Below are 16,821 nucleotides of genomic sequence, written 5' to 3'. Positions count from 1 at the left end.
AACTACTGGGCATGAATCTGTAATGGTGGACACAAATGATTACACACTTGTCAAAACCTATAGAATGGATAACACAAAGTATTACTTCAGTGAATAATAATGGATCAATAGTGGTTCATCAGCTGTAATAAATGTACCACGCTAAAGCAAGATATTAAGGGGAACAATATAGGGAAATATAATAGGGGAATTCATGTGTTTGTCAGGGAGGTGAGGACGTATATGGGACCAGAGATAGTTTCTGCTCAATTTTTCTCTAAACCTAAAAAAAGAAACCATTTTCAGAACTAAATAAATATTTCTTTCATGTTTTTAAACCAGAACAATCTAACTGTCAGACTTTAAAGAAAATTTAAATCTTTTCCCTGGGCTTGTTTTTCACGACAATTGACTTTTCACAGGTTGAACAGACTCTAGAAGAACTTATCTTTGGTTACGTACCCTGTCCCTGGTGAGCATCTGAGCTCTGTTCTTGTGCACAATCTTGATAATCCCTGGAGGCTGAACCCATGCTTCTCCGTCCACCTGTACTGGGACTCCCTCGTCACCAAAGATAGTGATCTTTACTGTACGGCACTGAAATAAAGGAGTTATCTGAGAGTACAGCTCATCTGACACTCAGTCTTGCTGTATTCAAAGCTGACTCTTAGTCCATTCTGTGGAATGGGATGTTATGCTTTTCTACGTAGGATGACACAGTAACAACTGGAATAACAAGAAAGCCCATTATTTTATAGATGAGTATACAGCGTATGAGTACATAGCTTCTCAACAGCCCAAGCGGTGAGGGCTTCTCAGCTGGCATTAGTGGTAAAGAACCCGTCTGCCAATGCAGGAGATTTATGAGACACGGGTCCGATCCCTGGGTCAGGAAGATCCCCTGGAGGAGGGCATGGCAACCCACTCCAGTATTTGGGCCTGGAGAATTCCATGGAGAAAGGAGGCTGGCGGGCTACAGTCTATAGTGTTGCACAGAGTCAGACACAACTGAATCGCCTTAGCACGCACATGCACACAAGTAGTGAAGTCAGGTTTGAGTAGGGAAACCAACCTGGGCGATTCGATGGTGCTGCAGTTTAATGACCCTTGAAACGGCCATCTGCACGCTGTCAAATATTGCAACGACTTCTAGGATCTTGTCATCAAATGATGGTGCAGCAAATATCTGAAAGAAAAACCACATTACACTTTCACTAATACAGTTAAGGTTTAAATGAAGTGGCCCAGCAAGCAATGTAAACCCTGCAACATATATATTTTTAAAAATATATAAAAATGGGAAGCAGAAAAATAAGCTTATTATCAGTAAATGATACTTCAAGGACAAAATTAATCACTGAAGAGAGCTTAAAATAAACATAATAAAGGTTTGAAAACCCATGGATATAATACTCATGACCCTCTTATAAAGCAGTCTTGACAGGAGTGAACTAATATATTTCCAAATAATGCATCTTGGTGTGTGTGTGTGTCTGTGTGTGTGTGTGTGCGCATGCGTGCACTGTGCTCAGTCATGTCTGACTCTTTGCAACCCCATGGACTGTAGCCTGTCAGGTTCCTCTGTCCATGGAATTTTCCAGGCAAGAATACTAGGGTGCATTGTCATTTCCTGCTTAGGGAATCTTAGGGATGAAATCTCCATCTCTTGTTTCTCCTACATTGGCCAAAGGATTCTTTACCACTCCACCACCTGGAAAGCCCAATCTTGGCATAAGATGTAGTAAATATGTTTATATATAACTCAGGTATCTCAATTAAATGATGCATGTAACTTTAGGAAACGTTAAAATTTCAGAATGTGATGCAGATTTCAGAAAATTAAAGCTAATGTCCACCACTGCACCACCTGGAAAGCCCCATCTTGGTATAAGATATATTAAATATCTGTTCATACATAACTCAGATATCTCAATAAAATGATGCATGTAATTTTAGGAAACTTCAAAATTTCAAAAAGTGATACAGATTTCATACAGTTAAAGGTAATGAACATGGAAATTGCAATCGAGTTCACTTGATATGTTTTAAGGGAAATTTTTCAAGGTGTTACAAGCGGTGTCTGTATGTGCTTTATCGTATATCTTACTACAACTTTTTAGGGCATTTAAGAACACGAAAAGAAATCTCAGAAGATGAAAATACGTGGGATTACTTTGTTTTGATGTTAAATGTATTTTCACAAAATTAACCTAAAAACTTTAAATTTCAGCTCTATTACTTTGTTCCTTTTACTCCCTCTTTTTACTGTATCACACATAATTATGCCTCTGAAAAAATATTCAATGTAAAGTAGTATCATAATTAAAACTTTTACTGAAAATCTCAGGACACAAATTTGGGAACTTTTTGTTATCAGACTGCCTGGTTTTAATCTGTCTCCTCCACTTATGAATTGTGTAAACTTGTGTCAGTTTCTTCATTGATAAAATTTAGATAAAAATTGTGGGCATTCATATGATAATCTCAATAGATGCAGAAAAAGCCTTTTACAAAATTCAGCATCCATTTATGAGTAAAACTCTTTAAAAAATGGGCACAGAAGGAACCTACCTCAACGTAGTAAAGGCATATATGTTAAGCCCACAGCAAACATTATTCACAATGGTGAGAAACTGAAAGTATTTCCCCTAAGATCAGGAATAAGACAAGGATGTCCATTCTTGCCACTATTATTCAACATAGTTTTGGAAATCCTAGCTACAGGAATCAGAGAAGAAAAAGAAATAAAAGGAATCCAGATTGTAAAAGAAGAAGTAAAGCCCTCACTATTTGCAGATAACATATTATACATAGAAAACCCTGAAGACAGTATCAGAAAATTACTAGAGCTAATCAGTAAATTTAGCAAAGTCACAGGATACAAAATCAATACACAGAAATCACTTGCATTCCTATATACTAACAATGAAAAATCAGAAAGAAAAATTGAGGAATCTATCCCATTCACCATTGCAACAACAAAAAAAATAAAATGTCTAGGAATAAATCTACCTAAGGAGACAAAAGAACTGTATACATAAAATTGTAAAACACTGATGAAAGAAATCAAAGATGACATAAACAGTTGCAGAGATATTCCACATTCCTGGGTAGGAAGGATCAATATTGTGACAACGACTATACTACCAAATGCAATCTACAGATTCAATGTGATCCCTATCAAATTACCAATGGCATTTTTCACAGAACTGGAGCAAAAAAATTCACAATTCATATGAAACACAAAAGACCCCCAATAGCCAAAGCAGTCTTGAGGAAGAAGAATGGAGCTGGAGGAATCAAGCTTCCTGACTTCAGATTACACTACAAAGCTACAGTCATCAAGACAGTATGGAACTGGCATAACAACAGAAATATAGACCAATGGAGCAAGACAGAAAGCCCAGAAATAAGCCCATACACCTATGGGTACCTTATTTTTGACAAAGGAGGCAAGAATATACAATGGGGAAAAGACAGCCTCTTCAATAAGTAGTGCTGCGGAAACTAGACAGCTACATGTAAAAGAATGAAATTAGAACACTTCCTAACACCATACACAAAGATAAAGTCAAAATGGATTAAAGACCTAAATGTAAGACCAGAAACTGTAAAACTCTTAGAGGAAAACATAGGCAGAACACTTGATGACATAAATCAAAGCAAGATCCTATATGACCCACCTCCTAGAGTATTGGAAATAAAAACAAAAGTAAACAAGTGGGACCTAATTAAACTTAAAAGCTTTTGCACAGCAAAGGAAACTATAAACAAGGTGAAAAGACAAACCTTAGAATGGGAGAAAATAATAGCAAATGAAACAATTGACAAAGGATTAATTTCCAAAATATACAAGCAGCTCATACAACTCCATGCCAGAAAAATAATCTAATCAAAAAGTGAGGAAAAAGATTTAAACAAACATTTTGCCAAAGAAGACAAATAGATGGCTAACAAACACATGAAAATATGCTTAACATTGCTCATTATTAGAGAAATGCAAATCAAAATTACAAGCTATCAGCTCACACCAGTCAGAATGGCCATCATCAAAAAGTCTACAAACAATAAATGTTAGAGATGGTGTAGAGAAGAGGGAACCCTCTTGCACTATTGGTAGAGTGTAAATTGGTACAGCCACTATGGAAGACAGTATGGAGATTCCTTTAAAAACTAGGAATAAAACCACCATATGACCCAGCAATCCCACTTCTAGACATATACCAAAGACATATACCTGAGGAAACCAAAATTGAAAAACACACATGTATCCCTACGTTCATTGCAGCACTATTTACAATAGCTAGAACATGGAAGCAGATGTTCTGCAGATGTTTATCAACAGATAAATGGATAAAGAAGCTGTTTTACATACACACAATGGAATATTACTCAGCCATAAAAAAGAATGCATTTGAGTCAGTTCTAATGAGGTGGATGAACTTAGAGCCTATTTTACAGAGTGAAGTAAGTCAGAAAGAGAAAGAGAAATACCATATACTAATGCATATATATGAAATCTAGAGAGATGGTACTGATGCCTTTATTTGCAAGGCAGCAATGGAGAAACAGACACAGAGAAGAAACGTATGGACATGGGGAGAGGGAAAAAGAGGGTGAATGTATGAAGAGAGTAACATGGAAACTTACATTACCATAGGCAAACTAGATAGCCAATGGGAATTTGCTGTATGTCTCAAGGAACTCAAACAGGGGCTCTGTATCAACCTAGAGGAGTGATTGGGAGGAGCTTGGGAAGAGGTTCAAGAGGGAGGGGACATATGTACACCTATGGCTGATCCATACTGCTGTTTGACAGAAAACAATAAAATTCTGTAAAGCAATTATCCTTCAAATAAAAAATAAACACATTTAACAAATTTATTTTTTAAATGTGCATTATTAAGTTCTGAATGTGAAACTCTCAGAACACTGTCTGCCTACCTAGTAGGGGTTCAAGAAATATTAGCTTTATTTATCTCAATCTCACTGATTTCTTCTTCTTGAAATATTTAAGAGTGATGGTGGGCTGACAACTGGTTGCTAATTTAAATTTCTATACTCCAATAGGATTGGAATATATTCATATTGTGAAAATTACAAACATTTTCCAATTTATTTTATACCTTAATCCCTGCCTGCACATTTAAGAGCTCTGAGAAATTGGTTCAGTGAGAGCCATTACATCATAAGCCTCAAGTCAAAGGGCCTATCATTCAGCATATATGACTCTTCAAAGACCATGGTCAACTTTCCAGTTTTATTGTTATATATGCATTAATAAGTGTCATCTCTCATCTTGAGAACAACTGCATTTCTTAGGTTGTGTTTTATCTTTTTTACTAAAGGAGAGTATAAAAACAAAAATAACCATATACCTCAACGGCCAAGTGAGCCCTTTGACATTTCTAAAAATTAAAACAGTAATAAAATACAAATTTAGAAAAGCAAAGGTACAGAAAAGCCATTTTGGTAGGCAGAATAATATTCTCCTCCCTGCCTTCCAAAATGCCCGTGTCCTCATTCCTGGGAATGTCACCTTACACAGCAAAAGAGCCTTTGCAGATGTGATTGAATTAGGGACCTTGAGATGGGGAGACTATCCTGGATGACTGGGGTGGGCCCAGTGTAATCACAGACATCATTATAAGTGGAAGCAGGAGGCAGAAGAGATCAGAGTGACGCAACATGACAAGGACGCAACCGCCTCCATCAGCTATGGGGATGCAGGGAGGGACCTCATGCCAAGGAATGTGGGCAACTTCTAGACAGAGCAAGGGAATACTTACATCATCTTCTTTAGTTCCACCCCAAAAGTTAGTGCCTCCGGCATAGCTGGGGATGTTCAGCACTGCTATTCCTTGCAGGCTGGGGAGAGGAATATACTGCCCGTCGCACTGTAAGGTCAAAAGCTGAGAGGTCAGATCCAAAGAGCAAAACCACAAGCTTGGAAGACAGTAGAAGACCAAAGACCAAGGACAATGGAGGAAAGTGGTGGTGACGGCAGCTTTCCTGTGAATATATTCCTACACATTTTCTTATTTTTTAATTTACAAAATTTTACAGAGTAAATAATTATAGCAGAAGTTGTTACAGAAAAACAGATTGAAAAAAAGTGTTTTATAAACCAACCTCAGTGTTTACTGATGGATAAATGGATTAAAAATGTGATATATACATGTACATATATATATATCACATATATACATAATATGCTGTGCTATGCTTAGTTGCTCAGTTGTGCCCGACTCTTTGTGACCCTATGGACTTTATCCCACCAGGCTCCTCTGTCCATGGGATTCTCCAGGCTGGAGCGGGTTGCCATTTCCTTCTCGAGGGGCTCTTCGTGACCCAGGGATCGAAACCCGCATCTCCGGTACTAGCAGGTGGATTCTTTACCACTGAGTCACACGTGAGTAAGTTCTTGCTGAAGAGAAGCTTTTAGCCTTTGTCTTGAAAGCAAGGAGTCTGCAGATGTCATACTTAAAACAGATGCTGTATTTTCAATAATTCTCAAATTAAACTAAAAATTAAAAAATAATTAACATAATTTTATAAAAATTCCATTTTAATGCCCAATGAAAATGATCTTCAACCTTTAGAACAAATGAGAATCTGGTCTGAACCCACTTTTCAAAAATTTTAAGTAACTGCGAATACTTCCTAACACTAAGCTCCACAAGGTGTTTTTAACCTTTCCTTTCCTTTGCATGACAACATAGTCAAAGGCTCACAATGTATCTGGGCACCTAGGGCAGTTCCCGGCACATAGCAGGTGCTCAGTGAGTGTTTGATAAATGAATGAACATAAAGTATTTAGTTGAACAATAAACCTTTTCTGAAATCAACAGAACTAATATTTTTGTGTGCTTTAGAAAAAAGTCATATGAGTCACAAAGGAAATGGAAAAATGATATCTTCATAAATATAAAAGGAATACTAAAAAAATTTAGAGCAGTCCTTAAAGATTTTATCAATGAATATACTATTTGCAAGCATAATATGGAATAAGATGAAAATGTCAAAAGCTCCATATACTTTGCTGAATTTAACATACATGCATTAGGAAAACACCCAGGGTAGAGCTTAATGTCCATTTGTATAGTCTCAGGGAAAGTATGAGCAGTACAGATTCAATAAATTAAGGTCACCTGACTCAACTGTTTCTTTCAGATTCAGGAGTAAGTTCAGGAGTGTTATATTTTCTGTATAATCTTCTCTAATCTCATATTTCCACTTGTTCATGATGCTGAAAAATGCTTTAAAACTGCAGTTACACTTTTTTTCTGATTAGTGTTTGCTTTTCAGCTCCTTTCATTAGGAAATATGGGAAGACAGTGGGCCTGTTTTGAATTCTGTCACTTATCTGGTCAAATGCCTTAGACTTTCAGAGATTCATTTTGCTCATCTGGAAAATGGGCTAATAGTACTTCATCCATAGTGTGGCCAACAAGGTATGGGACAAACCATCTAAAACACATACTAGGGAGTCAATAAATGTGTTTTTTCAGTTATAATTACAAATTAATGTTTTATGGGGAAAAAAACTGGAGTTGAAGTTTTGGCTTCTCCAGGTACCAACTGCTTGATTTTAGTTAGGTAAGTGACTTAAACTGAAATAAATTTTAATAAATTTATTTCTGAAATTAATAATACTTGCCTCATAAAGAATGATAATAACTCTCATAAAGTTAAAGTATTAAACACAATATGTAGAAAGCATTCAGGAAGCTTCAATTATTATTTTTGTTGCTCTTTAGTCACTCAGTTGTGTCTGACTCTTTTCTGACCCCATGGACTGTAGCCTGTCAGGCTCCTCTGTCCATGGGATTTCCCAGGCAAGAATAGTAGAGTGGTTTGCCATTTCCTGCTCCAGGGGATCTTCCCAACCCAGGGATTGAACCTGCGTCTCCTGCATTGGCAGGCAGATTCTTTATTACTGAGCCACCAGGGAAGCCCTCGATTATTATGTAACATGACTTAAAATGTAGCTATAATCATTATTATTGAATGAACTAAACAAAGACAGAAATTACTATAAGCCAATTTTAACAAATTATGGAAACAACCGTTATGAGATTATGGAAATATGTGAAATTACCAAAAATATGAATTAAACAACTCTTTGTTATATTTTATTAAGGATTACGGGTGAACATTGTTTTTCTCCTTCATGTATCTTAGTATTTAAAGGACTCAAAACAGTATTTGATCATTGCTGCTGCTGCTGCTGTTAAGTCACTTCAGTCGTGTCCGACTCTGTGCGACCCCATAGACGGCAGCCCACCAGGCTCCCCTGTCCCTGGGATTCTCCAGGCAAGAACACTGGAGTGGGTTGCCATTTCCTTCTCCAGTATTTGATCACTACTTCACTTAAAATCTAGAACAAGCTGCTTGATGCATGTAAATTAGGTATATCTGGACAAAAAAGTCATCTTTAAGAAAAAAAATTTGAATCTTAATGACATTTTTCATTCATAGGTCAAAGGTATTTCTGCTCTAAAAATTTTAAAATTTGATATTATGACATTATTCTACACTTCTGGCATTCCCATGATTGAGGAGAGGATTATAAATGTCATTCAAAAGTTCTAAATCTTCAGTACCTATCAGATTCACAGGGCATATGGCTTGAGAAACAGGGTTTATATTTGCATAATTCTTTACAGTTTAAACTGTGATTTCTCGTATCAATGAATTATAATTCTGCACTTAAGCATTATTTTATCCATTTTGCAGTTGGAAAAGCCAGGGCCAAGGTCTTTGCTTTGTGCAAACTCAACACATAACTTCTATACAACACAACAGGGGAAGGCAGACTCCTGAGCAAAAAGTTGAGATTTTTTTTGGCCAGTGACTGGCACTTGGTGAAAAGGGATCTTTCTGAGAAAAATTCCCTAAGCCCCGTGTCTTTCTTCTCCACCTTTATCCCAAGTGATCCAATGTCAAGGAAATTAAGTTTTAAACAATGGACCTTCCATGGTCCTCAGGAGTAGCAGGTGTTTTGTTGGTTTATTTTTAACTACAGCAAAGAATTCTCTTAATTTTTCTACTTTACCTTTTATGCATATTAACAAGATGCTTTCACCTATCTTGTTTTCCTAAATTTACTTTCCTTTTAATCACTGAATATAAACTTCTGTATCAGCTCAGAATTATATCAAGTTCTGAACCTGAGGTTCAAAAACCAAGGGTCCATGGATAGATTCACTGTCTGTTAACTGGAATGGTAAAAACATATCTCTCATAGTCAGCAATCTCTGAAATCTAGCAATGCACTCAATTATAAATGTAGACAACAAACCACACATTGGCAATACAGTACTTGTGACTTCATCACAATAGAAACCAGTATTTTGTATTATATTACAGATGTTTCAGATATCTTTTAGTATCATTTATGTTCATCATTACTTCAAAAGTAATGGTTAAAGTGTGAAGTGTTAGTCACTTAGTTGTGTCTGACTCTTTGCGATCCATGGACTGTAGCCCACCAGGTTCGTCTGTTCATGGAATTCTCCAGGCAAGAATACTGGAGTGGGTTGCCATTCCCTTGTCCAGGGGATTTTCCTGACCCAAGGATTGAACCTGGGTCTTCCATATTGCAGGAAGATTCTTTACTATCTGAGCCACCAGGGAAGCCCGCACTTACTATTATATATACCATTAGGATTTTTGTCATTTGATGTAGCGATAAAGAAACAAATATATTACTCTACAATGCTTTAAAAATATTTTGTTAATTTATTTCAATATTATTTTATTTTGTGTCTATATATATTTAAAGAGTACTTTAAAAACAATATTCCAAGAAGGGGTCCCTAGTTTTTACTAGCATGCCAAAAGGGTTCACAGGTCAAAAAGTGTTAAGAACCTCTGCTTAATGGAGATTACAAAGCAGCTGCATAGGATCCTGTTCAGAATTTGGACCATCAATCAAAAAGGTCAGAAACAGAACTTCTGAAGACCTGAATGCTCTCCTAGAAATAAAGCAATCCAGTCATTCTCATTCTGGACAGTTCCCCAAATTCTAAAGATGGCCAGCTATGGGTCTTGACCACACAACACCTAACAAATTATGTAAATGATCATTTGCCTCTCTGTTTCCCTCTCAAGTCAGGGCCAGGACCTGTGCAAGCTTATGGGGTTAACAAAGATGAACACAACTTCTTACCCATCCTTAAGCAGAGTGTAGCTGACTAGGGGACATGAATAAGGAAAATGATTATATAGGCAATCCATAGGCAAGAACCCAAGTTGAGCAATGGATGGGGTGGCCAACAATAGCATTTACAGAGTATGAGCCTTCCTGATTTTGTACCTTTTCAGCCAGGAACATCTATTTTAATTTCATAAGCAATGATAAATCAAACCAGTGGATCACATAGCTGTGCTCTAGAGTGGCAGGTAGAATGCATTTATTTTTGCTAGGACATTTAGTTGATAATGAATGAGCCAGACACCTCTTTGATCCACATTCCACTATTAAGATAACAACTAAAATAAAAAACATTCTGTTTAATTAATTGAGCTGTCAACTTAAGATTTGTCCTGGTGGCTCAGGCAGTAAGGAGTCTGCCTGTAATGCAGGAGACCTGGGGTTCGATCTCTGGGTTGGGAAGATCTCTTCGAGAAGAAAATAGCAACCCAGTCTAGTATTCTTGCCTTGAGAATCCCATGGACTGAGGAGTGTGGTGGGCTACAGTCCATGGGGTCGCAAAGAGTTGGAGAAAACGGAGCGACTGACAATTTCCCTTTCACTGTATGCAGTCTATACCTCAACTTAAAATATCCGGTTATAAAAAGATACAAGACAGGAGAGACAAGCCTATCATCATAAACAGTGAGCTCTGGACCAAAGGTGAAAGAAAATAATACTCTAAGAAATGAGTACACTTCTCGGGGCTTCCCTGGTGGCTTAGTTGGTAAAGAATCTGCCTTCAATGCTGGATCCCTGGGCTGGGAAGATCCCCTGGAGGAGGGCATGGCAACCCACTCCAGTATTCTTGCCTGGAGAATCCCCATGGACAGAGGAGCCTGGGGGGCTACAGTCCATGGGTTTGCAAAAAGTCAGACACGACTGGGCCACTAAGCACACACATACACAGCAGACTTCTCAGAGCCATGTCCTCTATCTTCTTTTTTCTGTTACCAGATTAAAAGAACTTCTGCTGTCCTTATTCTATTTAAATTAGTTAAAAAAAAATACTAGAAAATGTAAATGCTCAGAATCTCTTTTGATTTTTTTAACTTGTTGTTAGAATTAATTGGAACAAAGTATACATTTAACTTAAAATTTTCTATTTACTGTGAATGGTATTTTCAGGGATTTATGAAACTTCAGGCATTATAGAATCAAGTTAGAATTTGGAAAGTTAAGTGAAAAAAAATCTGATAAAAATGCTACCCTGGGAGGGAGGTTCCAGAGGGAGGGGGCATATGTATACCCTATGGCTGATTAATGGTGATGTATGGCGGAAACCAACACAGCAATGTAGAGCAATTATCCTCCAATTAAAAATAAATAAATTGAAAAAATGCTATCCTGTGTATGTACACACTTCCATGGTCTGGCCTTTTCATGGGGAACCTCAATTTCATAGAAACATCTAAATTTCAGGACCTAGTGATAATGGTAATTAAGTGTATCACTCATATCCAATGTCTAATACCTCCTTTGGCATAATGTAGAAAACCACTTTTATTTCTTTATTTATTTCCCTCCAGTGTTTAAGCACTATTCAAGAGAATAAAGTGTGCCCTAAATGTCCTAAGTGTTAGTCACTTAGTCATGTCTGACTCTTTGCGACTCCTTGGTCTGTCCACGGAATTCTCTAGGCAAGAACTGGAGTGGGTAGCCATGCCCTTCTCCAGGGGATCTTCCCAACCCAAGGTTCAAACTGGAATTTCCTGCAGTGCAGGCAGATTCTTTACCATCTGAGCTACCAGGGGAGCCCATTCAAGAGAACAGTTAAGGTCAAATCAGCTCCACAAATCAATCTTGCAAGATAATCTGAAATTTCTTTACTATCAAGATGAACTTACTTCAAGTTGAACCCTCTGTTCCAAATTCTTGTACGATCTTTGTAATAATTCCCGAGTTCCAAGGACTCCATACCACATCAAGTTTTTAGTTCGGCTTCTGAAAATAAACGTTAGCAGAGAATTTCTATAACTATTATTTATTTACCCTTTAAACGCAGAGTGAGCCAAAGAGGTAATGAATGAAATTAAAGTAAAATTGCCTTTGTGTAATTACATTATCACTATTATCCAAATTACCTGCATTTTTCAGGGTGCTCCTCTCTCTTATTATTAAATTCTAATGAAATTTTTGCATCTAATCCAATCCCAAAGTAATTGTTCATGACACATTTTTCTGAATAGCCATCTCTACAATAAGGAAAAGTACATGAAAGTCAATTTCAGGTTCATAACAACAATTACAATTTGCACACGAAATAACACTTGACACCATTTAAGCTTACATTTCCTATAGAAAAGGGGAAAGTTTACCAGGAATCATTTCCTGTTTATAAGCCATGTGCATGCCCCAGTGTGTCGCAAATTTCAGAACCAGTGACCTAAAGGGACTTCGGGCAGGGAAAGTGGACACAGTAGTGGTAATGCTTTTTCTATTAATTGTAACAAAATCTTAGTTCTTCTACTTCCGACGTAAGCCCCTCACTACACACATAAATGAGAGGGCCTCACAGTCAGATGCTAATACTCTTTTTTTGGTCAGAAAGTCTCCTCCACACTTGCACTTTTACTGAATATTTATTAAGCAGAAAACAACTAGATTAGTCCCTTCTTCTAGGCGCTTAAAAAAAGTACAAACGAGTGTGGTACACTCCTTCAGGAGTGTCATTAGAGAAATGAGACATAAAAAAGCAAAATTAAATATGGAAGTAAAACAAAGATTCAGTACATATTTGAACAACTGATGTTTTTAAAGGAATTTTAAGAAGGGAAGGGATCAGTGTGAGCCAGAAACTCCCCGAAATAAGTACACCTTGACATTGAATGTGGAAAGATGGCACAATTGGCAAGGCTGAGAAAAAAAATGAGGTGAAAGGAATAGCAAAATTACGATTATGAAGGCACTGATAAATAAAACATTCCAGGGAAAAGTGTATACAGCTGTGACTCATTTTGCCACTGGCTTGCTATCCAAGACTATAGGCTGGAAGGGACCTACCTTAGATCATTAAAAACCACTGTATTTCACATATGTTAATGTATTCATCATCATCAACTTTTGAAATTTTCTGATGATTCTTTTTTTTGGATGTGGGACTATTTTTATTGTAATTTATTTTAAATGTCACCATTCATATAAAACAGAAACAAGGAAAGCCAAAACAAAACATATGCAAAAGTATATTCTTACACTGAATCTGGGTCTGGGTCAATAAATGGCGTTGCACCAAAAGGGTCAATATTTGCTAGCAACATTTTGTTGATAATAGAACTTCCAGCAATTGAGGCAGCTAGTCCTGCTCTTAAACCTGGCCAGGAAAAAAATACAGGATCACACGTTAAGAGAAAAACAGAAAGAGCCAATCCATTGTTTTTAGTTTTCATCAGGAACATCTTGCTCCCAAAGCATGGAGCAAAGTGTCTCCATGCTTTTCAGTGTTTGTTCTCGTTAATCAAAACTAAGAATTATGATATTGGTAAATACAAGGTTTCTGATGCTCCTTTTTATGATCTGTTGTCATAAAAATGAAAGAGATAAGGACCTAAATAGGAGTCTCTTCGTGACAGTTTCTTATTTACCATCAATGATTCTGTAATTTCAACAAGTAACCACTGCTTCCTTTTCACTGCTTAGCAAAGAAGTTAGGAAGTCTGTAAGGAATTTACAATAAAGGCCAAATTATCCAGAACGTCACAGTTATCATTTTCACACTCTCAAAGCACAGGCAATAATACTCAAGTAAAAATGCTGACATACAAGGGTGAACGCTCAGTGTTGGTGCCAAGAATAAGTAGTAAAATATTAAACCCAGGTATTTATGGATTTTAGAAGAATACATATGTCTTGAACATAAAAATGAAGCATCTTAACTCTAAATATGCAAAACTTCAAATTTATTTCAACAACTAGTTAGCTTTCTACTAACTAGTTATAATATTCAAAGCTAATGAGGTTTATGATTTACCAAACCGAATGTTAAGGCCAGAAGCACTAAGGAATAAGGACCCCAGGGAACAGACAGACAAAAAGGAAAGAATAGTGAAGAAAAATATGTTTTGCAATTGAAAAACACTAGGAAATTAGGAAACAAAGTTCTTTCTTTAGCTAACATTCCTTTCTTCAACAAAGCACTCCTCTTAGAAATGTTCACTATTTTAGTTACAAAGTTTTAGCTGATTATCAAATAATCAAGACTAACTTTATTCTGTCATTTACTCTCATAGTTTCCAATATACAACGGCTATGCCAGTTCCCTTTACGTCTAAATAAGTAAATAAATGAACAAAACCACCATGCTGGTGAGAGAAAAACAGCTTGAAAAGATGAAGAGTCATATTTCAGATGCCCCAAAGAAAAGCACAGTATTTTCTAAAATGTTTTAAGGTGAGCCATATGTACAGTTTCCATCCAGAAGGGTCCAGGTTTGAAGAGAGATAGGATCTCTAGACTTAGAATCCTTTCCAGAACCAAATGTGTCCTGGATTTATCATTTATACTTTAATATTTTCATTAAGATATAATTCACATACCATAAAATTCACCCCTTTAAAGTATATAATTAAGTTTTACATACACAAAGTTGTTCAATGACCATTACTACCTGTTTCAGAACTTTTTATTACCACTGAAAGAAACCCCATATGGGTTTGCAGTTATTTTCCATTCCTTCCAGGGACCCCCGTCTGAGATCCTGGAAACCACTAAACCATGCAAGTTCTCTTCCTCTATAGACTGGACTCTTCTGGACATGTCATGTAAATGGAATCATATAATATGTGCCTTTTTGGGTTGAGCTTCTTTGGCTTGGCATAATGTTTTCAAGGGTAATTATGTTATAGCATATATCAGTGGTTCACCCTTTTTAATGACTGAGTAATATTCCATTGTATGGACACACCGCATTTTGCTTCTCCATTCATCAACTGATGAATATTTGGGTTGTTTCAACTTTTTGACTATAATAAACAATAATAGAGGCTCCAAATATTACTCTTGAATTGTGATACACCTTCAAAAAATCATTTGTAGAAGAGACTGATTTTTAGTGTGTAATCTAGGTTCCAAACTACTCTGGAATGAATTTGGAAAGTTTTCACTAAGGCAAACAAATGGTACTTAAGGAGATCTCTGAGACATTTACATTTAACTCCCTCCACTTCCATACACATCCTTCAGTTTCCACTAATACTATCCTAAATCCCAAGCCCTTAATAGGGCTGAAACAGATGCCTCAGATATTCCAAAATGATGCAATATTATCAGTCTAAAAATAACTATAGAGAAACTAAGAGAAAGGCTTGAAACTAAGAGAAAGGCTGTAGGGATACTTAAAAGTTGGTTAAATATAAGATCAAATTTACCTTAGAACTTAAATTCAGATTCCTGGGTTCTGCTCTAGAGCTACACAATCAAAATTTCTCAGGTCAGGGGCCAGGAATATGCTTTCTAAGAGTTTCCAGGCAATTCTTTTACACACCACAGTCTAAGGATCTGGACTTCGATTAATAAAAGTACTAAGAACACTCTCTTAAAGGAACACTTTATGAGTACATTTCTATACAGTTCAGGAAGATGAGTACTTATACATTTTCACAGAAATACTTAAAAATACACCATGTTTCACAGTCAGTACTACCTGGGCAAATTATTCTGGTATTGAGCACAGGGAGGTTTTCCTTGCTGGCTGCCACAGGGGCACCAGGGCCAGAGTCAGTTTGGGAACGACCAGCCCGGCCATCCGGAGACCGAAGTGCACCTTTAACTGTGGGCAAAGAGTCCAGATTAGAAACAGATACTGATATAGTTGTCTTAAAAAACAACCACGTCTCTATACACTTGATGCCATAAAATAATTTCATACATGTTTAATCAGTAGAACTGAAAATATTACCTTGTGTTTACCTTTTTTTTAAAAACCATTTTCTATTCATTTTCTTGGGATTTACCATGTAGAAGGAAATGTGTCACAGGTAGCTGTATTGATCTCTCATTTTAAATAGATGATGATCAATAGGATCAGACAATGAACTATCTACCTGTAATGCAGGAGACCAGGGCTGGATCCCTGGGTCGGGAAGATTCCCTGGAGGAGGGCATGGCAACCCACTCCAGTATTCTTGCCTGGAGAACCCCCATGGACAGGGGAGCCTGGTGGACTAGAGTCCATGGCCTCACAAAGAATCGGACAGGACTGGGCAACTAACATTTTCACTTTTTACCATAATTAAAGGTCAAAGATACTACTAATCTGAAAGTGAGCAATCCATATTTAAAGAAAGGAAATTTTGACACCTGACAATCTTTGAAAATGGAACATATATATTGTAGTGTATATGACCAATGCAATCCTTTTCTCAAAAATGTTGAGTAAATAATCAAATGCAATTAATGTAATTCCCAGAGGAAAAATATTATTTTTTCAAATGAAATCAATATACTTTTATGTCTCAATTAACCATTTACTCAAAGAAAACAGTTCTACCATATCCTTATAAAAGCTCATTAAAAAAATTATTCCAAAACAGAATTATTCTCAAAGTAAACAATAAAAAGAGATTTAATTCTACCTAAACTGGCACAATTTAATGGAGATCAAATAGTATCTTTAACTAATTTAGGAGCAGTTGGCAGGTGTTTAA

General features: G+C 36.6%; 1 protein-coding gene across 1 annotated transcript in view; it reads right to left on the bottom strand.

Annotated features, from left to right (window-relative positions):
- The window catches only part of DGKH (diacylglycerol kinase eta), a 200,385-nt gene that overhangs the window by 19,131 nt on the left and 164,433 nt on the right, over positions 1-16,821 (bottom strand). The window contains exons 18-24 of the mRNA XM_052650123.1: positions 15,819-15,944; positions 13,373-13,490; positions 12,262-12,372; positions 12,025-12,121; positions 5,769-5,876; positions 1,052-1,165; positions 442-576 (exon numbers count right to left, since the gene is read on the bottom strand). Coding sequence (XP_052506083.1) covers positions 442-576; positions 1,052-1,165; positions 5,769-5,876; positions 12,025-12,121; positions 12,262-12,372; positions 13,373-13,490; positions 15,819-15,944 — 809 coding nt within the window. The remainder of the gene's footprint in view (positions 1-441; positions 577-1,051; positions 1,166-5,768; positions 5,877-12,024; positions 12,122-12,261; positions 12,373-13,372; positions 13,491-15,818; positions 15,945-16,821) is intronic.

Source organism: Budorcas taxicolor, chromosome 12, assembly GCF_023091745.1.
Source record: "Budorcas taxicolor isolate Tak-1 chromosome 12, Takin1.1, whole genome shotgun sequence".
NCBI classification, from domain to species: Eukaryota; Metazoa; Chordata; class Mammalia; order Artiodactyla; family Bovidae; genus Budorcas; species Budorcas taxicolor.
This window is presented reverse-complemented; position numbering and strand designations above follow the sequence as displayed.